Raw genomic sequence first — 22,777 nt, forward strand, 5'->3', positions numbered from 1 at the left:
TTGTACTGTTAAATCTTAAGAATAGAATTAATTCAAGTCTTTACATCACAGTTATACCCTTTATGTCTGATTTTCGTATAGCTGATCATTTTACTTGGACTTTATTGAAAAATTTAGAAGGAAAAACTTAGGCTGTTTTCGTAAGGATAGGCCCTTAATTACTTAGCAAGCAAATACATTTTTATAGATCACATTAGTAGGAAAAAACATATCAATTCATCACTCCATGGTTGATTCAACAACCTAAAAAAAAATAAATAAAAATAAATAAATAAATAAAAAGAAACAGTAAATAAAAACAGTAAATCAATATTATCAAAATGTAAACAATCAAACAAAGTTTAGAAAATCCCTTTCATGTTCCTCAGAAAGGCAAGGAGAGAGTTTATCACATCTCTGTGTATATGTCATCGCTGTCATAATCATCACACTGCTCTTCATCAGTTGCTGGGTACCTGGTAAGTTTCACTGCTTGAACTGACGTTATTCTGCTAACTGTCCCCGCCCTGATCAGTCTCTGTACTGAGCTGGAAATGCACTTCATAATACATGGTAAACAGAACAGAATTAATAACCCCATACCAGCAATTGGCAAGAGAGTTTGAATTATCCGGTAGAACCAGCCTGACCACATAGATATCAGCCACCCCTCCCACTGACTACCAGTAGCTGGGGAGGGCTCCTTTACGGCTTCTCTCGTGTGATCAATGATGTTGGTTATGTTATCACTGTAATCAGGAATGTTAAAACAACATGATACCTCCAGCATTTTACAGACTCCGCCCCTTTCTGCCGTAAGAGTATCTAAGACTAAGCGGTTTTGAATAACTGATTCTCTCAATTGACGCATTTCCTTGCTTATTAATGTCAAAGCATTTTCTGTGCTATTGGCTATCGCTAATACCGTCCATGCTAACCCATTAATTTTGTTAATAGTTACCGCTGTACCCACCCCTAAGAAAATTGACCAACCTATATTTGCTCCCGGTGTTGTCCATGGGTCAGTTAATGTATACCCCGCATAATGATTTGGCAAAGCCTCAGGCAAGATCTTAACATCTCGTTTCTCCCTTTTACCTACTTTGTTTGGCAAATACACAGAAGTTCCCACATTCATTAAAGCTGGATAACAGCAACCTGACTAGTCTTTTTTTGGCAAAAGGTGATAAGCTCTGTCGCCACACACCCACACCGCAGCTGGTGAACTTTCGTTCGGTTTGTTGAATGGGCATGTGAAGTTGATTTCTTTGTTATTGATGACCGCTGTACAATTGTCCATTGTTCTGTCATGTACGTTGATTTTGATCCTGCAGTCAGACCATCCAGTTCTTAACAATCTTGGTCTGTTGAAACAGACGCAAACGTCACCCTGGACATGCGTTACTCTTAAAGGTGGAATTGCTATGTCAGTATTGTTGTACTGCCTTATATGTTCACAGTTGTCAGCAGGCTGTTTCGTTGGTGTTCTTCCTTCTTCCAGGTCCACAACAGTTTTTAGCACATCAGTCATTTGTTGAGGAATAAGACACATAGTTTCGTTGATTGTTGTTGTCGTCAGAGGGACAGCTTTCCAGGCATGAGATATTTGCAGACACATCCAGCAACTCGTTTTGATCTCCAGTTCCTCTTTCTGTAGCATTGACAGTGCGCAGGCTTTGTTCCCTTGGCATTTCATCATGGCTTTCTGCACTTCAGGATTCATTTGACCTTTGCTTATGTCTCAGTTTCCCATCCAGGCCAGTTCCTCCTCAGTAGCCTGTTCGACCTCGGGTGGCACAGGTGACAAGAAAGGTGTCGTGATCATTGCTGTTCGTGGTCTGGTTGCCTCGATTACCATAATATCTATTGTCTCATACCAGTCAGTTTCAGTCAAGTCCAGGGCACAGTAATACCTGCCTTGGTCCGCACGTGTCGCATGTTTCAATTTTACTCTCATCCCGTATCTGTTGTTATTCATTTCATCTTCAGCTTGCACCTGAAATCTTCCATCGTATTCCGTCTTGTGGTGATAAGCGTATGCTTTTACGTCGGTCCACTTACATGGGCTTTCGCAGAAATAGAAATGTGCGTGTTCTTCAGTATGTCCATTGCACCCGAGACAGTTCTTTTGGAATGGGTTGCACTTAAAAATCACACTTGATCCTTCCTCTATCGTGATGATGCTTCCGTGCAGTCCTCTCACCGGCTCCACTTCCGTGAATGTGTCTCTTTTATCACGTTGTCTGGTGGTGCTGTTCAGCACAGATGTTTCAGTCCGGATGGTGTGGTTTTTTGCGGGCCACACTTTCAAGCCCTCAGTGGAGCACACATTTATCAAACAAATAGTCACTGATATCAAGGTTAAAATGGATGTAGTCTTACAAAGTTCACACATTCCTGAGAGTCTGGATAGATGCCATGGCTTTGAATTATCCATCTTGTACAGTACTGCAACTGTGTTGTGCCAGAGAATACCTTTTTTGAAACGCTCAGTGTTGTCAGTGTTTGTTGATATACAGTGTATAGCCTGACACTGATCGTGCAATCGGAACTGTCTTCTTTACCCAGCTTCCTCTCTGCAGCTCGTATTTTCACTCCGCTCGTCGCTGCTGTCTGCACACTGGTCTCACCACTCCCCGTGAGTGACTTTGCACCTGCACTTGGCGTTCTTTCTTTTCAGGCTTATTGTTGAGCTTGTCGTCGTCCTTGGGGCTCCTCCTCCTGTTGCTCTTCCGATATGGGTGGAACTCTCCTGCAGTGATTGGCATGCACCCACGTGGCTCGTTCTCCGACCTTCACCGCCGTTATGCGTGATCAAGACTTGGAACGGTCCTAGCCACCGTTTCGCCCTCCAGTTCTTTCTCCTGATGTCACGGATCACCACGTAATCACCAGGCCTGATCTTATGCTGGAATGTCTCAGCAACCTTTCCCTGTGCAGCTTTGACCTGCACCGAAATGTTGGATAACAGACACGACATTTCTTTGCAATAATTCAACATTTCATTTTCACACACACATCTGTCGATGGAAGCCTCCTTTTTTTCCCTGTATACCCATGAATGGTGGTCTTCCAAAGAGAATTTCAAATGGGCTCAAATTTGTTTTGACTCTTTTTCTCATTCTCATGTACATCAACACGGTGGGGAGTGCTTTTACCCACGAAAGTCCAGTTTCCTCACAGCATTTTGCCAATTTGTTCTTTACTGTCTGGTTTTCACGCTCAATAGCGCCCCCGCTGGCAGCGTGGTATGCACAATGTGTTCTCATATCAATTCCTAAGAACTGACCCACCTGTTTGATTGTCTCATTGACAAAGTGTGTTCCGTTGTCAGAACTGATTTTTCTTGGAATTCCCCATCTCGGAACAATCTCGGTTAGCAGAGCTTTCGCTGCTGCTGCCGCGTCTTGTTTCGAGGTTGGGAAGGCCTCGACCCATTTCGACCACATGTCTACCATTACCAAACAATATTTTTGCTTCCCGCACGGGGTTAATTCAATGAAATCGATCATTAAATATTCAAATGGCCCCTCTGGGGCTGGCTGACTTGCCAGTGGTGTTTTAATGCCTCGTGCAATGTTATATGTGGTGCAAATCACACATCTTTTGCAAAAATTCTCAGCGTATGTTGTGAAACCTTTGGTAAACCACAATTCTCTCATGTGCATAATCATTCCTCCCTTTGATGCATGGTCCAGCCCGTGCATTAATTTAGCATAATGCGGGGAAAAAAATGGCTAGGCAAACATGGCTTTCCATCTACAGATCTCCATACACCATCAACAAGGCTGCAGCCTGACGCCTTCCATTTGTTTTTCTCAGCTCCTGTGGAAAAAAGACTGCATGCTCTGTAAACAAGGAGCAATGTCATTGTTAAGGTTAATGTCAACTTGTGCGCAAGTGGCGCCACTGTTATGAGCTTCAGTCTGCTTTGCTGCCGCTGCTTTCGCAGCCATATCAGCTCTGGCGTTGCCTGTTGATATGGAACTTTTATCATTAGTATGCGCTGCGCATTTACACATTGCAATCTTGCCTGGTAGCAAAATGGCCTCTAAAAGGTCAGATACCAATGAAGCGTTCAGTATTGGTCGTCCGTCTGACTTTAAAAATTGTCTGTGCTTCCACAAAGCACCAAAGTCATGCGTGACTCCAAAAGCATAACGCGAGTCTGCGTAAATCGTCACACACTTATCCGTCATCAGTTTACATGCTTCAGTCAAAGCGACTAATTCAGCTGCCTGTGCGGAGTAATGACATCGTAATTTGCCAGATTTCATAGTTTCAAATTCAGTCGTTACAGCATAGCCTACGTTATTCTGTCCCGTTTGTTGATCTTTTGACGCAGATCCATCAACAAACAAGACATTGTCACAATTATGTAACGGTACGTCTAGAAGGTCTGGACGTGGTGTGCACACCTGTTCGAGCGCTGATAGACAACAATGATGTTCTCGCCGTCCTCCTGTGTGGGCAGGAGGGTGGCAGGGTTCAAAGTTGTGCATCTTTTCACAGTTATGTTTGGCATGTCCAACAAAATTGTATGATACCTCAGCCATCGGGCTGTAGACAAATGTGATGTTCTCTGCTCTTGCAGAATCATGGAGACTGCGTGTGGTACCATTAAAGTTAAATCAGAATATCCTACAAATTCTCTGGAGGCCATCACAGCCAGCTCAGCTGCTGCCACTGCCCTGAGGCAATGCGGAAGTCCTGCAGCTACCGGATCAAGTTTTGTTGAGAAATAACCCACAGGTCGCAGTCTGTCACCATGAGTCTGCAAGAGAACAGAAGTCATAAAATTATTCTTTTCATCGACCATCTGTACAAACGGGCGGTTTATGACAGGAAGGCCTAACGTTGGAGCCATAGCCAATTGCACTTTCATGTTATCAAACGCTTTCTCAGCCTCACTTGTCCAAACAAGTTTGTCACATGACCTCAGCCCTTTCCCTGTCGTTAGGGCTCGCAAGGGCTGTTCAAAAATGGCATAATTAGGAATGAACATGCGGCAGTAAGCGCACATCCCCAAGAATGACAGCATTTGTTTCTTTGTAACTGGTTTTGGCACCTCTTTTATGGCCCGCACCCGTTTCTCAGACAGTGCTTTGCTATTAGGTTTGATAACATGCCCCAGGAATGTCACTTCCTGTTTCACAAACTGCAGCTTTGAAAGACTGACACTGTGCCCCTCCTGCTCCAAATGCTTCAGGAGAGTCACAGTGTCAGAAATGCAGGTAGTTTTATCTTTGGCACAAATTAATATGATTACCACTGGCTCACATCCTTTTATAAGCCCCACATCATATTTGTTTTTTTGTTTTTGTTTTTTTGCCCACAATTTTGGTGATATTTGTGCCAAAGAAATATCAATTTCTGAAGCAGAAATATCCCCCTGTGCTGTCACGTTTCTCCCAATAGCAGTCACATTTCTCAGGACCCCAACCTCAAAGTCACAGTTTGATTTAAATGCCCCCACACTCTCACTCTCTGCTGTCTGTGAATCAACTTTCACCCAGTCTGTGGCTGATAAACATTCTTTCACAAAAAGGCCCACATCTCTCCACTGCTGGCTTATGGTCTTTGTCACAGATAAATGGCATACCGTGTTCTCTGTCATGAGATAACAATCTTTCTGACTCTCATTCAACACTGCAGACAGCGCACACACATTTTCTTTCCAGAATATCTTGTCAAATTTCTCACTTTCATTCTTCACTCCACTAAACCAGGTTTCTTCATAGTGTGAATTACGCTTGTTTACGACATGTGACGTACAATGCATTCTATCAGGCGTCATAAACTCTTTAGCCAATTTCAAAATCATCTCTGCCCAATCAACATTTTTTATCTGCCATTCGTAAGCCCACTGTGGCTCAAATTTAGAACATATAATTTGTGGAGCCCACTGTGGCTCAAATTTAGAACATATATAATATATAATTAATAACATATATAATTTATAACATATATAAATCTCTGGCCATTAGAGGCGCAGGACAATTGGCCGACCAGAGAAACTCGTGTTTCAGAGTTCGACCTCCCTCCGTCTCACACTTTAAGGGCTCGGTGAATTGTTCAGAGATCATATGGCCCGAAGCCGAAGTGCTTTCATACACTTTTCCTGTCATTTTCGGCACACATGGCAAGTCACATGGTCGTAAGGTGCTAATTGAAGCTCCTGAATCGACCAGAAAGTTAATTATTACTCCCTCGACTATCATTGGGTATTTATTTGCATTTGAGAAAATACCCTGTGCTTTTGTACATTTACAAACATTCATCGGAAACACTGCTCAAATTTCATCATTCACAACAAAAACACACAAAGATTTGCAAGCAGATTCTTCATTGCAGATAGCAGAATGTATATCAGTGTATGTGTTTGTGTGTGTGTTGTGTTTGCGTGTTAGTAATAAATGGTCACTTCCCTGTCTTGTGGTCAGCCACTGATCGCCCTGAACCAGACCCTCTCAGTCCTGCTCTCCTTATGCCAGTTTGCTGGACCCATTTTCACACCCAGAATCCGTCTCAGTTCTTGTGAAGTCGGGCTGAACTCTTGGCACAGTAAAAACAGTTCTTTCGCAAATCTGTCGCCCGCGTTCTGTGGGTCCGGCAGATGCGCCATCGCGTCTTTCATATCAGCCACTGTCCAAGCTCTAAAGACCAGCATTGGCCCTTCCGGTCCCGCAGCTTCGACCATTCGACCAATAATATAACTATAACAAAATCTTTATGCTACACGATATCAGAAAAGCAGAAACAAGAAAAGAGGATAAACGTCAATGAGGTCTTACTGGGACCAGCCACTCCTAAGATATAAAACTATCCCAGTGAGCCCCTTTCCCAAATAACCCACAACATTTTATACTTCTACTAATTGCTAATTAGTATGGGGAGAACCAATCGAATCACAAGATTCAGGGACGTCACAAGACTATGAGCCAAATTACTAGAGAGGATAGCGGCACCTACCCCAAAAACTCTTCCAATTGTCTATAAATCCTATTTTATTCTTCAGACACCACTCAGACATCCAGCCATTCAGTGACACTAATCTACTATAAACCTCGTCACCACGACAAGTAGGGAGGGGACCAGAGCATATTACAGTGTTTGACATCGTTTTTGCAAATTTGCACACCTCTTTAACATTATCTTTAGTGATCTCCGACTGGCGAAGCCGGACATCGTTAGTGCTGACAAGGATAACAATTTTAGAAAATCTACATTTAGCATTTGCCAGCCCTTGTAAATTTGATTTGATGTCAGACGCTCTGGCCCCTGAAATGCAATTAACATTAGTGGCTGGAGTCTCTATTTCCATGTTCCTTACAATAGAATCGCCGATAACAAGGGCTCTTTCAACATGTTTCTCAGTGGGTGCATCACTGAGTGGGGAGAATTGATTGGAAACCCTAACATGAACGGGAGAGTGGTGTCTCTTTTCTGAGCGAGTATGCTGCTGAGACGTCACCCAAATGCCCTGCTGCAGGGGCTCTATAGCCGGAACCAAAGTGTGTATGTTGCTCTCTGTACTGCCCGCATCCGAAACAGTATCTACCGGCTTCTCTTTCTCACTGACCTCCACTAGTGTTCGGATGCGAGTCTCTAACTCATTAACCTTCTCCGTCAGCCTGACTAATTCCTTACATTTATTACATGTGAATCCCTCTCTGCTGACGGAGGAGGCTATTGTAAACATGTGACATGCAATGCAGGAAGAAATAACATGAGCGGATGCCATGACTTACCACAAATTGTTTGTTGTTGGTTGTTCTTTGTAAGCAGTGCTTTGAGATCGATGCAATAATCTGTGTACCGCAGTGGAGAAAAAACGGGTGCGCGCAGTTGAATCGCGATAAGAGAATAATACGAGGGAAAACCCGATGCGCACTTTAAAATGGCAGATGTTTAAGGATTAAAGGCTGAAAACAGATATGTAAGCGATGCTAAAAAACTAGCAGGCTACAAACACAGACTCTAGCTAGGTGCCAGCAGCAACAGGTAAAATACACGCAGATGAAACAGTAGAAAAGCGGAAAACCTGAAATGCGGTAAAATGACAAAGGATATAATTATGAACGATGACTATAACGATGAACGTTTGAGAATAAGAATAAGCAATGCTTAGCAGGCTACAAACAAACTCTCGTGCAGCGTGCTTGCTGTGCCCTCAGCAACAGGAAGTCCAGTGATGTCAGAGATATTCACCAATGAACATAAAAAGCTTGCATCTTTCCAAATGTATCGTGCATATTGATCATATTCTGAAAACAATAATAGGCAAAACACACTAGCTGTCTAATGTGTTGAGTGGGGGTATGCATAATTTTTCCACGGCAGTTGAAAATTAAGAAGAAGAAGAAGTTTTATTTATATAGCGCCTTTCCATAGCTCAAGGTCGCTTTACATTGTACATTTCAAATACATTTAGACGCCCACACATACATTACAGTCACATAGGATACATAGAGTCACCTTATCCAAAATGCATGTTAAATAGATATGTTTTTAACTGCGTCTTGAAAGTAGCCACAGATGATGTATTACGTAGTGTAAGAGGTAGCGAATTCCATAATTCAGGAGCATTAATACTAAAAGACCTTCCACCTACAGTAGACAACCTTAAATGCCTCTGATGGGCCGTTGCATTCATGCACTCAAAAAACTTGTCTGTGTTTTTTTTTTTTTAATAAACATTGTTATTTTGTTATATTAACAATGCATATGAAACAAAATTATTTAATACAGTTTATGTACTTTACTTTTTATTTACATTTTAAATGTATTCATTTTCTTGCAGAAAACCAAAAAGGTGGTAAAGTTTGATTGTTGGCTTGTTCCTTGTTCAAATTAATAAAATAAAAAGGTGCTAAAATATAACTGTTGAATATTATAAATGATTGCTGCAATTAATTGAGCATCTTGGTTCATTAAAATGTACCGCCTGGTTCTTGGACCGACAGGTCTTTGTCTGGATCTGGGTCTTGGAGGGTCTGGTCTTGACTACACCTCTGGGTCAGAGTGGAAGCAGTAGAGATGACAGGATGAAGTGAGGGAGCAGAGATGAGAGAAAGTGAAAAGAGTGATAAGACAAGTAAACATAAAATTACCAGGGTAATACCATGGTACTGAATGATTGATCATATTCAGATTTCATGATACTGCCATGGTACTCCAAGGTACTTTAAAAAATACCATGGTTTTACTATGACATATTTCAAAAACATGGGATTGTCACAGACCATGTCTGAAAATACATAAATGACCAAGTGTAAATACCATATATGAATAGAATATTCTATTATTTGTGATATAAAGGAAGAAATGAGAGACAGAATCCACAGTCACTAAGATGTCATTTAAAATGGCTGATTCAGTGCTGTGTAGTTCTGTACTTAATTGCGTTCTCCAAGATTTAGAGATGAAAGGCAAATTATAAACTGTTTTTAAATTAGCTAAAACTGCAGTGTCGAGATTAGGTATTTTAAGTTTCCCGTCTGTCGCTCTCTCCACGTTGTGTCGGAGAAGCGACACTAGGGGTCACTCTTGAGCACCGAATATACCTCTGATCCATTGAAAAAAGGCCAATGAGAAGTCAGTATTTGCATACCCCGCCCCCGGACATACGGGTACAAAGGCGAGGCAAATACTAGAGTTCATTCAGAAATTTTCTTCGGAGCCGATGGTTGTGCATGCTGTTCGCGTGAGATCACACCAGTTCCAGTATTCCTCTGACGCTCTGCATGCTGTTGGATTGAGGGCGCATTACAGCGGCGATTTCTCCTTCTTGGATTTCTCCTTCTTGGGCGCTTCGACAGTGCAGAAACCCAAACTCGAAGAGAGTTGTTTAAGAGAGTAATTTTCTCTAAAAGAGCAATACACAGCGGCGTTGAACGTCCTTTTCACGACGCGTCTTTTTAAAGACGTGTTTCCGCCTCTGTGTAGTTTCTGGATGCGGTCGATTTCTCCCCACCTCCTACGGTCATAAAAGCTGCCTGGCGTACCTGGGTTGCGATTACACGCAGGCAGTGTTTTTATGAATGGTCTATGTTTTCAGGGCGAGAACATAGCCATGACAGCATTGCGGTAGTAGGCTTTCTTTTGTCATGAGAGAAAGCCACTTCAGCCGCCCCCCGTGAAAAGCGGTGCTCTGCCTCAGCAAACATGGGCCCAGCTCGCAAACATGGGCCCAGCTCTCAGCCCCGGCGTCGAGCTCCCCGCAGAAGATGGATGCCCCCTCATCTCACGGACCCCCTCGAGCACCCGGAAGGCTCCCAGGCACTCCTGAGATGACCGACCCAGAGACTGAGATGTTAGCTCCGGAGCTGGCACTCCATTCTCCGGTGGGGGGCCGGGAGGAGAATCTTTGTTGAATTAATTTCATTTGCCACACCCCCTAATGGGGGCTGCGGTACTCACATTCTCAATAAGAGCTATTTCCTTTTTTGTCTCTGGGTCACCTGGCCCGCAAATGCCGGTCTCACAGCATTCTGCCGCCAGGCCTCAACAGTCCCGGCACACTGAACGCGGCCCCAGATCCGCCTTCAGCCCCAGGACTGTTCCCCGGCTGGCCGGTTCACCTCCCACTGCCTGCTCTGGTATGGCCGAAAAAGAGGCTCTCCTTGGGACAGACGTGCTGGTGCACAGCTGGCCCGCGGGGCTACGCAAGTATGCATTTCCCCCTTGCACAGGTGTTGTGCAGGGTCAGGGAGGACGAAGAACAAGTCACACTAGTGGCTCCCTACTGGCCCAACTGGGCCTGGTTCTCGGACCTCGTGCTCCTCGCGACAGCCCCTCCCTGGCGAATTCCCCTGAGGAAGGACCTTCCTTCTCAGGGGCAGGGCACGCTCTGGCATCCGCATCTAGACCTCTGGGAACTCCACTTCTGGTCCTTGGACGGGACGCGGAAGATCTAGCTGGTCTACCACCTACCGGCGTAGACATGATCAACCAAGCCAGAGCCCCTTCTACCAGGCAGCTTTATGCCCAGAAGTGGCGCTTGTTTGCAGATTGGTGTTCTTCCAGGGCGGAAGACCCACAGAGGTGCGCAGTTAGGTCGGTGCTCTTATTCCTGCAAGAGAGGTTGGAGGGGAGGCTGTCCCCTTCCACCCTAAAGGTGTATGTTGCTGCTATCGCGGCTCACCACAACGCAGTAGACGGCAAGTCCCTTGGTAAGCACGACTTAATCATCAGGTTCCTAAGAGGCGCCCGGAGGTTAAATCCCTCCCGGCCAAGCCTGTTCCCCTCCTGGGACCTCTCGGTAGTCCTCGCGGGCCTCCAGAGACCTCCCTTCAAGCCGCTAGAATCAGTTGAACTCAGGGCCCTCTCTCTTAAGACTGCCCTGCTGATCGCGCTCGCTTCCATCAAGAGGGTCGGGGACCTGCAAGCGTTCTCTGTTAGCGACACTTGCCTGGAGTTCGGTCCGGCAGACACTCATGTGATCCTAAGACCGCGACCGGGCTATGTGCCCAAGGTTCCTACCACGCCCTTCAGAGACCAGGTAGTGAACCTGCAAGCGCTGCCCCGGGAGGAGGCAGACCCAGCCCCTTTGTTGCTGTGTCCGGTACGTGCTTTGCGTACCTACCTGGACCGCACGCAGAGCTTTAGATGCTCTGAGCAGCTCTTTGTATGCTTTGGGGGACAGCGGAAAGGAAACGCTGTCTCCAAACAGAGGCTTTCCCACTGGGTTGTAGATGCCATTTCGTTGGCTTATCACACCCAGGCCTTGCCCCCCCGCGGGTCCGAGCTCACTCGACAAGGAGTGTTGCGTCCTCGTGGGCACTGGCCAAGGGTACCTCCCTGGCAGACATTTGTAGAGCAGCGGGTTGGGCGACACCAAACACTTTTGCGAGATATTACAATCTCAGGGTTGAGTCAGTTTCATCCCGTGTTTTCTCAGGTCCGAGCCAGTAGAACTCGGTAACATGCTGATGGGCTGGCCGGGTGAATCGCTTGCATATACGCCTTTTCCCTTGCTTGAGGTAAAACAGTGCATCTTTTTTCCCAGGAGACGTCACTCAACGCGAATCCCTGGTCGATTCCTCCCTAGCCCTCATGGGTCCGCAGTTCAGCGGAGGAACTTGCCGGCCCAATCCACTGCGGGTACTCAGATCTACCCTGTACTGGAATAGGTGCTCCACAGAGTAGGGACTACTACGCAGACTCTCCCTGTGTGTATTTTCCGCGATACGGTCCCCTTACGAGCAGACCCGCGTTTTCCTTGGGTAAATTTCGGCTCTCCCCCCGGTCGCCGTGTGTAGCAACTCCACCCTCGCTGAGGCTGGATCTGCCACCACGCCACTTCCACGTGTCGCCTAAAAAACACATGTGATGTATTCACCACCGTACCTCCCCAGTTGGGCAGGGTGGTCTCCGCAGGGTCTTTTCCCCCCCTGAAAGAATGGGAAATTGGGTAAGACCCCCTTCTCTCAGTGCGTGTAAGGGCCCCGCTGTCTATTGCTCTATGCGAGAAACATAGAGAGAAAAGAGGCCCAGCCAGGCTTGGCCCGTTCCCAGGTTGGCAAGCGTCGCCTTGTTCCCCTGCCTAGGGTAACCAGAAGGATTCCTACGACTTTTTTGGGGCATTGGGGAAGGGTACGTGCAGTCTGACACAGCTGGTCTTTTGGCACGTAACAAATACCTGCCCGCTCCTGTGTCAGCAGAACATGTACACGGCTCAGCGCATGGCGGATTTAAATTGGACCACTAGTGTCGCTTCTCCGACACATGTGGAGAGAGCGACAGACGGGAACGTCTAGGTTACGGATGTAACCTCCGTTCCCTGATGGAGGGAACGAGACGTTGTGTCTTCCCGGCCACGTCGCTGAGCCGAACCGCTGTAGTGGCCAGAACCATTTCCGGCTCCTCAGAAAAATCCTGAATGAACTCTAGTATTTGCCTCGCCTTTGTATCCGTATGTCCGGGGGCGGGGTATGCAATTACTGACTGCCAACTTCTCATTGGCCTTTTTTCAATGGATCAGAGGTATATTCGGTGCTCAAGAGAGACCCCTAGTGTCGCTTCTCCGACACAACGTCTCTTTCCCTCCAGCAGGGAACAGAGGTTACATCCGTAACCTAGACAATTTGTTTTCAAGGTGTCACCATAGCATGTTTAAAATGGTCAGGTACAGTTTCAGAAATGAGACACTTATTGACAAAGAACAAAAGACCGGCCAGATGGTGTCAATGAAGGAGTAAAGGAATAATGTCTTGTTGAGAGGAAGTGAAATTCAGTTCCAGTCAACAACACATTTTTATCTAGACTAAAATCATTTGGGGCATGTTTGCCCTAGCGACGCCCCTGCACATTGTGAAATATTTAGAAAAAAGAAGCAAGACTTTAGACCAAGTATTTCCAAGTATAAAGTTATTGTTGGCCAATTCTATAAACATTTTCTGGGTGATGGAGCACAAATTAAATTTAGTGTGCTCTCGACCACTTTCAATGATTCTTCTGCACTGCTGTCAATCCCACAATCCATCTTGCGAGCATGTTGCTCAGCTCCCATTGGAATTAATTGAAAATGCCCGCTCAAATGTGCTCACTCCGTGCCATGTTAACTACACACAAACAATGTAATATCTTGTGATAACTTCTGACAACTTCTTATTTATGGTAGAAGAAAGCTGCAGGACAAGTTTGAAAAATTTGTTTTTGTTAAAATTCGAAATAGCAAAAAAAAAAAAAATCCAGTTGGATTTTAAAACTACTGGCCATGTGGTGTTTGAATGACCCAAGAATTCAGTGGAGAAAAAAAAGAGTTATATTTCTGCACAGTTGTAAGCAGAAACTTTGAACTGTTGGTAGTTCAGGAGGGTTTGCGAGTCCAACTACAAAACTACAAGCTAGAAAACTGTGAAGAATAATTAGCAGAAAACCAACAGATACACTAAGTGCCTACGCATCTTCTGTGTTTGCAACATAAATCTTATTTCAGTCCAATTTAGGTTCATTTTGTCACTGATATCTGTGTCTCACAGGTTTCTCTGCTTTACATGTAATGGTGCTGATTTTTTGTATTGCTGCATCTGGATCTGCACTTCTGCTCTGCAGTCGAATCTACCACAGATTACATGACAGAGGTATGGCTATAACGATAATGTTCTTATTTCCTGTGATGAAACTATGCATGAGCAATCAACTTATTACCATAAGTGTCTGTTAACTGTGATTGTTTTCCATCTCCCATCTAGACCCCAGCAGAACAGTGTGGACTCTTCAGATTGCTCTTATCTTTTGTCCAAACATCTGTATGTTCTTTGCCTTCATCTTCTGGGGTTTTACTGAGGGTGAGTATTGCAGTTCTGTAATGTTGGTAATATCTGTGAAAACTGAATATAATCACAATATGTTAAATGTGGAAGATGTTCTTTATCTTTATTGTGAAGGAATAGTTCACCCCAAAATAAAAAAATGATGTCATCATTTACTTACCATCATGTAATTCCAAACGCATGTGACCTTCTTCAGAGGACTACAAAATATATATTTTGAACAATGCTCATTCTGATATTTTCCACACAATAAGTGCTACTGCTGGTTGTCAATGTCCAAAAAGGAAAAGAATGTTCATGAAATTACCATAAAAGTAGCCATACTGTACATGCTTTATTCAATAGCTGTGTCCAAAACGCCACACTATACACTATGCTCTTACAAAATATACTATGCACTAAGCCATGTAGTTTATGAATTTTCATGGTGTATTATCGTCCCAAATGGAACATTTAACTTTTTTTATTACACAGAAGTATTCAACATTTAACAGCTGATGGAATTAACATTTCAAGCTCATGTGATGTGAGAAGAATATATTATATACCAAATGTAAAAATTTGTATGACCCAATGATTTCTGACCCAACAGGTGTTTAATATCTTTGATCTCCACTTCCTCTTCCTCACTCCCACTGTTGAACAGAATATGTTCACGTTATAAAAAGATATTATGATATTCCCACACTGTATCCAACACTTCCCCTCCCTATTGTACCAGCTCCGTTAACCAGACAGCGCTTGATAAAAGAGTGACATTTTGAATCAGGTTTTTCTCTCAACTCAAACTCAAAAATAGTGATTGATTAAATAATACAATGTTGTAATCAACAAGATATTTTCAATAATGACAAAGTCATATTGGTGAGAAAATATTATTATTAGTGGTGCTTGCAAAGCATCACTATTGTAATCTCACATACTTATTATTTTTATTTTTATTTTTATTTTTATATCTTCGTACAAAAGTTCGGCACCTAACTCGTCCACGACCGTTTGGCGTAGACCCACGAATGAGGTATCAAATCGAGCGGCCTATTGAGGACACGTGTGCTATGACTATTGTATAGCGATCGGAGTACGGTATTTGCCCCAGGGGCAAAAAAGCGGCGCAAAATCCCATAGACTTAACATTGCGAGAAACTTTGACGCATCACAGCTCCGAGCGAGGATTTCGCAGAAACGTGTGATTTGCTACATTTGAAGAGGCTGGCAGGCCCCTCGTAGAGACAAGGGGGTGGGCTCATTTTACTCAGACGACCAATCAGTCTCTCGGGATCATTGTGAAGCTATCAAGCCACGCCCTAACAACAATTTAAAGCACCTTAGCAACAAGTCCCATAGACTTCTAATGAAAGATATCAAAGGGATATCTCCGGATAGAAGCGTCATAGAAACACAAAGGGTGGTCTCGTTTGACTCGGGGCAGCAAACAGCCAATCATGAATCACCTCAACACTTCCTAGCCCCTCCCTAGCAACCATTGTCGAGCACCTTAGCAACCAAAATCCATAGAGGCATATCTTCGATTCTGAATGTCACAGAGGCATGGGAGTTGGTTTATATCACTCATACTGACAAGCAGCCTTTGAAGTTTCACGATTGGCAGCTGCCAAGCCACTCACTAGCAACTAAACAGAGTACCCTAGCAACCGTTTAGCTACAACTATATCTCTGCACCAGAAAATCAGAGAGACTACTGGGTTGATTTATTCCAATCAGGATGGCAAGGACACTTCATAAGTATCACTCACGGTAACTGCCTATCAACCACATGGGGTTACCCTAGCAACAGAGTAACAAATCACATATCTCTGCATCGGAAAGCGTAGAGACTTCGGGTTGACTTATTTCAGCTCGGGATAGAAAGGAGCGCGTATTGTATTACCTTGGTAACTGCATAGCAACCACACGGGCTTACCCTAGCAACCGAGTAACAAATCACATATTTCTGCACCAGAAAATCATACAGAATTCGGGTTGATTTATTTACTGACCGTGATTTTTGTTCTTTTCGAGTTACAGCATGCTGTTTGACGAGTTTCGCCACGGCAAGCACCACTCACATTTTCTTCAGGAAATGTACCCATCTAGTTATTATTATTATAGCCTCTGTGGGAACCAGCACCTTACCGTGGTGGAGAGGTTTGTGTGCCCTTATGATCCTGAGGGCTGAGTGGTCTGGAGTCAGGTGCTCCTGGTAGGGTCTCCCAAGACAAAGTGGTCTCAGGTAAGGGGGTCAGACTAAGAATGGTTCACAAAAACTCCATGGAAAAAATGGCAAGAGGAGGAGTTACCCTGCCTGGAGGAAGCCCAGGGCCCCCATCTGGAGCCAGGCTCAGACGGAGGGCTTGTCAGCGAGTGCCTGATGGCCGGGCTTGTCACGGAGCCCGGTCGGGCACAGACCAAATAAGCATCGTGACACCCCCCTCTACATCCCTTGGGCCCACCACCCATTGGAGAAACCACAGGAGTCAGGTGCGCTGCCATATGGGTGGCAGAGAAGGCCGTGGGTCTCGACGGACCAGACCCGGGTGGCAAAGGCTACCTCTAGGGACGTGGAACATCACCTAGGTGGGGGAGAAGGAGCCGAAACTGGTGAGGGAGGTGGAGCACTACCAGTTGGATCTAGTGGGGCTTGCTTCAACGCACAGTTTTGGCTCTGGATCCGTACTCCTGGATAGGGAATGGACTCTATTCTTCTCTGGAGTTTTCCAGGGTGTGAGGCAATGGGCGGCTTAGCGCCACTACGTTGGAGTTTACCCTGGTGGATGAGAGGGTCGCCTCCCTACGCCTACGGGTTGTGGGGGGGGGAACTCTGACTGTTGTCTGTGCATATGTACCAAACAGCAGTTCAGAGTGTTCAGCCTTCTTGGAGACCCTGAATGGAGTCCTGAATAGGGCCCCAGTAGGGGACTCCATATTAATGCTGGGTGACTTCAACGCGCAAGTGGGAAATGACAGGGACACCTGGAAAGTCATGATTGGGAGGAACGGCCTCCCCGATCTGAACTCAAGTGAATGTTTGTTATTACACTTCTGTGCTAGTCATGGATTATCTATAACAAACACCATGTTCGAACATTAGGAAGCTCATAAGTGTACGTGGTACCAGAGCACCCTAGGACGAAGGTCGATGATCGATTTTGTAATCATGTCGTTGGATCTGAGGCCATATGTTTTGGACACTCGGGTGAAGAGAGGGGCAGAGCTGTCAACCAATCACCATCTGGTGGTGAGTTGGGTCAGGGGATGGGGAAAGACTATGGACAGACCTGGGAAGCCCAAGCGAGTAGTGCGGGTGAATTGGGAACATTTGGAGGAGGCCCTAGTCCGCAAGATCTTCAAATCACATCTCCAGCAGAGCTTTTCAGACATCCCTGCAGAGACTGGGGACATTGAACCGGAGTGGGCAATGTTCAAAGCTTCCATTGCCGAAGCTGCGGTGGAGAGCTGTGGCCTCAAGGTTTTAGGTGCCGCAAGATGTGGTAACCCTCAAACACCGTGGTGGACACTGGTGGTCAGGGAAGCTGTCCGACTGAAGAAAAGGCCTTCTGGGATTTGTCCGAGAGGTCTCCGGAGGCAGTTCCAAGGTACCGACAGGCCCAAAGGTTTTCGGCCTCTGCCGTGAGGGAGGCAAAGCAGTAGGTGTGGGAAAAGTTTGGAGAAGCCATGGAGAAGGACTTTCAGTCCACACCAAAGTGCTTCTGGAAAACTGCCCGCCACCTTAGGAGGGGGAAATGGGGAACCATCCAAGCTGTATACAGAAAAAAACGCTGTTGACCTCAACCGAGGAGGTTATTGGGTGGTGGAAGGAACACTTTGAATTACTCCTAAATCCCAACACGCCCTCTATGCTGGAGGCAGAGCCAGAGGCTAATGGAGGATCAGATTCTATTTCCCTGGGGGAGGTCACTGAGGTAGTCAAACAACTCTGCAGTGGCAAAGCTCCGGGGATTCATGAGATCCGACCAGAAATGCTGAAAGCTTTGGATGTGGAGGGGGTGTCATGGATGACACGCCTCTTCAACATTGTGTGGAAGTCTGGGACAGTGCCTAAGGAGTGGCAGAACGGGGTGATAGTTCCCCTCTTCAAAAAGGGGGATCAGAGAGTGTGTGTCAACTACCGGGGTATCACACTTCTCAGCCTCCCTCGTAAAGTTTACTCCAAGGTGCTGGAGAGAATGGTTCAGCCGATTGTCGAACCTTGGATTGAAGAGGAACAATGCGTGTTCCGTCCTGGCTGTGGAACGACGGACCAGCTCTTTACTCTCGCAAGGATCCTGGAGGAGGCCTGGGAGTATTCCCATCTGGTCTACATGTGTTTTGTGGATTTGGATAAAGGCGTATGACCGGGGTCCCCCGGGAGAGACTGTGGGAGGTGCTGCGGGAGTACGGGGTGTGGGGTCCCTTTTTAGGGCGATCCAATCCATGTACATTCCATTTGGGGTTGGTCTCCACCAGGGCTGCACTTTGTCACCAATCCTGCTTGTGATATTCATGGACAGGATATCGAGGCGTAGTCTGGGTGGGGATGTTGTGCGTTTCGGTGGGCTGGGGATCTCATCGCTGCCTTTTGCAGATGATATAGTCTTCATGTCATCATCAATCCGTGACCTTCAGCTCTCACTGGATCGCTTGGCAGTCGAGTGTGAAGCAGCTGGGATGAGGATTAGCACCTCTAAATCTGAGGCCATGGTTCTCAGCAGGAATCCGATGGAGTGCGTACTCCGGGTAGGGAAGGAGGTATTTCCCCAAGTGAAGGAGTTCAAGTACCTACTTGTCCCTTCACAAGTGAGGGGACAATGGAGCGGGAGGTTGGCCGGAGAATCGGGGCAGCGGGGGCAGTATTGCACTCTCTCTATCGCACCATTTCACGAAAAGAGAGCTGAGCCGGAAGAAAAAGCTCTCGATCTACCGGTCAATTTTTGTTCCTACCCTCAACTATGGTCATGAAGGCTGGGTCATGACCGAAAGAACTAGGTCGCAAGTACAAGCGGCCGAAATAGGTTACCTCAGAAGGGTGGCGGGCTTCTCAATTAGAGATATGGTGAGGAGCTCAGTCATCCGTGAGGAGCTCAGAGTAGAACCGCTGCTCCTTTGTGTTGAAAGGAGTCAGTTGAGGTGGTTTGGGAATCTGGTAAGGATGCCCCCTGGGCGCCTCCCTAGGGAGGTGTTTCAGGCACGTCCAGCTGGGAGGAGGCCTCAGGGAAGACCCAGGACTAGGTGGAGAGATTACATCTCCACACTGGCCTGGGAATGCCTCGGGGTCCCCCAGTCAGAGCTGGTTAATGTGGCTCGAGATAGGGAAGTTTGGGGCTCTCTGCTGGAGCTGCTGCCCCTTCGACCTGACTTCGGATAAGCGGTTGAAGATGGATGGATGGATATTATTATAGAACAAATTTAAAGTGGTGTGTTCCAATTCATGGTGTTGCTAATCCTGTCCTTAAGATCAGGAGATATCTGAACAAGATGTGTAAAAGTAGATCAGGGGGTTCCTTACAGTTTGCGTGTCTAACAGTATATGAGCTGTAATGCAGACTCAGGTTGAGAGGGATCTATATGCAGTTTATTTAACACAACAAGTTCAGAGTGCAGACAGGCAAGGGTTGAATAATCAGGGCAATCAACAATATAAGACAGAGCATAAACAAGGTAAACAGGCAGGAGATCAGGGCAGGCAGAAAACATCAATAGAAGTAGTCCAGGCAAAGTCAATAATAGGCAGGCAGCAAACGATCGTGAAGTGGAAATCCAAGGCAAGGTCAAACACAGGTAGGATAACACAGGGAATGAATAATGCTAAGAAATGTAGCCAGGGCAAACAAGACTTTGCAAAGAGTGAACAAACACACAGGGCTTAAATAGTCTGAGTAATGTGGAACAGGTGTGTTGTAATCAGTGAAGATATGTGGGCACTGGGAAATGTAGTCCAATGTTAATACTCAGGCGAGGGAGACCTCATGTGGCTGATTGAGGAATCTTCTCTGTTCGTGACAGAGCCCCCCAAATGAGCAGCTCCTGACGCAAGAGCACATCCAACGTCGGGGTCTTCCTCGAGGTCGAGGGGCCGGTTTCTCTGAGTTTATCCTATGAAACTCTGCAATGAGATTGGGATCGAGGATATCATCCGCTTTGACCCAGGAACTCTCCTCCGAACCGTACCCCTCCCAATATACCAGATATTGGATCTGGCTTCCCTGACCTCTGGAATCTATTAGATCTCGCACAAGAAATGCCTCCTCACCATCCACGATCATGGGTGGGGGGGCAAGAGTCACCATCTTCCTCTTCTACCCTCGGACCACCGGCAGGTTTCAGCAGTGAGACATGGAAAGTGGGAGAAATATGATAATTAGCAGGTAACTGGAGGCGATATGACACAGGATTCATTTGTCTCAGAATTTTGAAAGGACCCACATACCTGGGATTGAGTGTTGTTGGGACTGGGACGACGATGGCGGTCAGCTTGCTCCTTTTCCCTGTTTATGGCATGTTGTAGATGGACATGTGTTTGATCCCACACAGCCTCTCTATGTTGAAACCAGTCGTTCACAGCAGGCACTTTGGATAATTCACCAGACCATGGAAACAGAGGAGTTTGGTACCCCAGAACACGGCGGTAGACCTGAAGGACGCGTACTTTCACGTCTCCATTCTGCCGACTCTTCTTACGATTCGCGTTCGACGGCCAGGCATATCAGTACAAGGCCCTCCCCTTCGGCCTGTCCCTGTACCCTGGCGTCTTTTCCAAGGTCGTAGAGGCAGCCCTTGCCTCGTTACGGGAAGTGGGCATCTGCATACTCAATGACCTCGATGACTGGCTTACCCACAGGGACCAGGTGCTCGCACACCTCAGCCGCTAGGGGCTTCAGGTCAACTGGGGAAAGATCAAGCTCTCTCCGGTTCAGAGCATCTCTTTTCTCAGTCTGGAGTTAGACTCAGTCTCGATGTCAGCACACCTCACGAACTAGCAGTCAGTGACAATTCACAATATCCTTTCCAGACATCTAATTAATTTTACAAAATTAGAACAGAAATCGATTTGTTTATTATTAAAGGCTCGCAACATGCTAAAGATACATTTAGAAGGGAAAAACGTTTTGGTCTAAAAGGTGCTTTTAAAACCACGATAACTCATGCGGCACTTCATGTCTACACACATGCAGGGAAAAGAGGCAACGCGTGCAGAGCGGGACAGGGCAAGCAAGTTCATCCAACGTCTGACCAACGTTACCACTGGCGCGTTGTGAGTGAAGCTGAGAGCATTTTCAATTAATTCCTATGAAAGCCGAGCGTCATGCTCGCAAAGTGGATCGTAGGATTGGCAGCGGTGTGGAGCAAGCTCTCTCCTAGCGCTGTGAGCACCTTTGAGTGGATTTCGTCCACCCCAGTGGATTTCGTCCACCCCAGTGGAAACGCAGCCTGACAAAGCCAAACTGCTTGTGTTTTTGTGACACGCAGTAAATATCCTCAAAAGCTTATCGTGAATTTTCTTTATCGTGATAAATATCTATATCGTTTTTATCACCCGGCCCTACAGTATAGACGCTCAGAAATGTCAGCTAGGCAAAACAAAACTTCAAAAAGAGTTCTTCTTCTTCTTTTGGTGTTTTATGTCAGTTGGCAAAGAAATGATGGGTGCATTTCCGCCACATACTGGGCTGGAGTGTGGAGCACTGATGGAAAAAAAATATTTATATTACCTTCTAAATCTTATTAAACAGTTCTACCTTTCTAAAATATCTCATTAATACATTATATATTTTATGAGTCATTAAGCAGCAGTGATTTCCTATCCCCATTTCTATTATTTATTCCAACAGAAGTACTCTTTCATTTTCATAAGCAGTACAATATATTAGTACATGCTCTACAGTTTCTGCTGATCCACATTATCTACAGTTCCCAGACTCATGTTTGTTCATTCTATATAGGGAATAATTTAGAGCTGTGTGCCCAAGGCGAAGTCTGGTAATGATCGTGTCTTCTCTTTTACTTCCAAAATTCCCTCTTTTACCTCCTACTTGATTTTGAATATGATAAAGTCTTCCTCTTCCCACCTCATTCCAAAGTTCTTGCCATTTCCCTTTTATAGCTTTTCTGATTTTGCCCTTAACTTCTTCTTTACTTAGTGGGATATTGATTTGTGTATGTTATAATTCCTGCACCTGCTTTGCTAACTGATCAACCACCTCATTTCCATCCACTCTCACATGTGCTGGAATTAGGGTTGACAACCATTCCATATAATACGGTATCATCCCGTATTTAAAACACCAAAGCAGCGTTCCATATTAAACCCATACGGAACACAGTTTGTCCCATATAGGCTGCATGTAGATTAGAGAGGCGTATATAAATGTGCAAGTGGTAATGTCTGTGCAAGGTAGCTGTATGTACTTACATATGTACATGAGATGTGTCTGTGCATGCACATGTGAGAGTGAGAGCTCTCTGTCATTGGTTGTTGCTACATTACCTGGATCATCCAAGCTGGACACTAGCTGACAGTGGTG

At 45.7% G+C, this 22,777-nt stretch overlaps 2 protein-coding genes across 4 annotated transcripts in view; one reads left to right on the plus strand and one right to left on the minus strand.

Annotated features, from left to right (window-relative positions):
- Positions 1-22,777, minus strand: part of LOC127647777 (uncharacterized) — a 227,109-nt gene that overhangs the window by 82,748 nt on the left and 121,584 nt on the right. The gene's annotated exons all lie outside the window — the stretch shown is intronic.
- LOC127647782 (V-set and immunoglobulin domain-containing protein 1-like) overlaps positions 1-22,777 on the plus strand; it is a 100,752-nt gene that overhangs the window by 12,128 nt on the left and 65,847 nt on the right. For all 3 annotated transcript variants that reach the window (XM_052132252.1, XM_052132254.1, XM_052132253.1), the window contains exons 4-5: positions 13,965-14,066; positions 14,178-14,273. In XM_052132252.1, the coding sequence (XP_051988212.1) occupies positions 13,965-14,066; positions 14,178-14,273 (198 nt within the window). The remainder of the gene's footprint in view (positions 1-13,964; positions 14,067-14,177; positions 14,274-22,777) is intronic.

The sequence above is a fragment of the Xyrauchen texanus genome, chromosome 8 (assembly GCF_025860055.1).
Source record: "Xyrauchen texanus isolate HMW12.3.18 chromosome 8, RBS_HiC_50CHRs, whole genome shotgun sequence".
Classification (NCBI taxonomy): Eukaryota; Metazoa; Chordata; class Actinopteri; order Cypriniformes; family Catostomidae; genus Xyrauchen; species Xyrauchen texanus.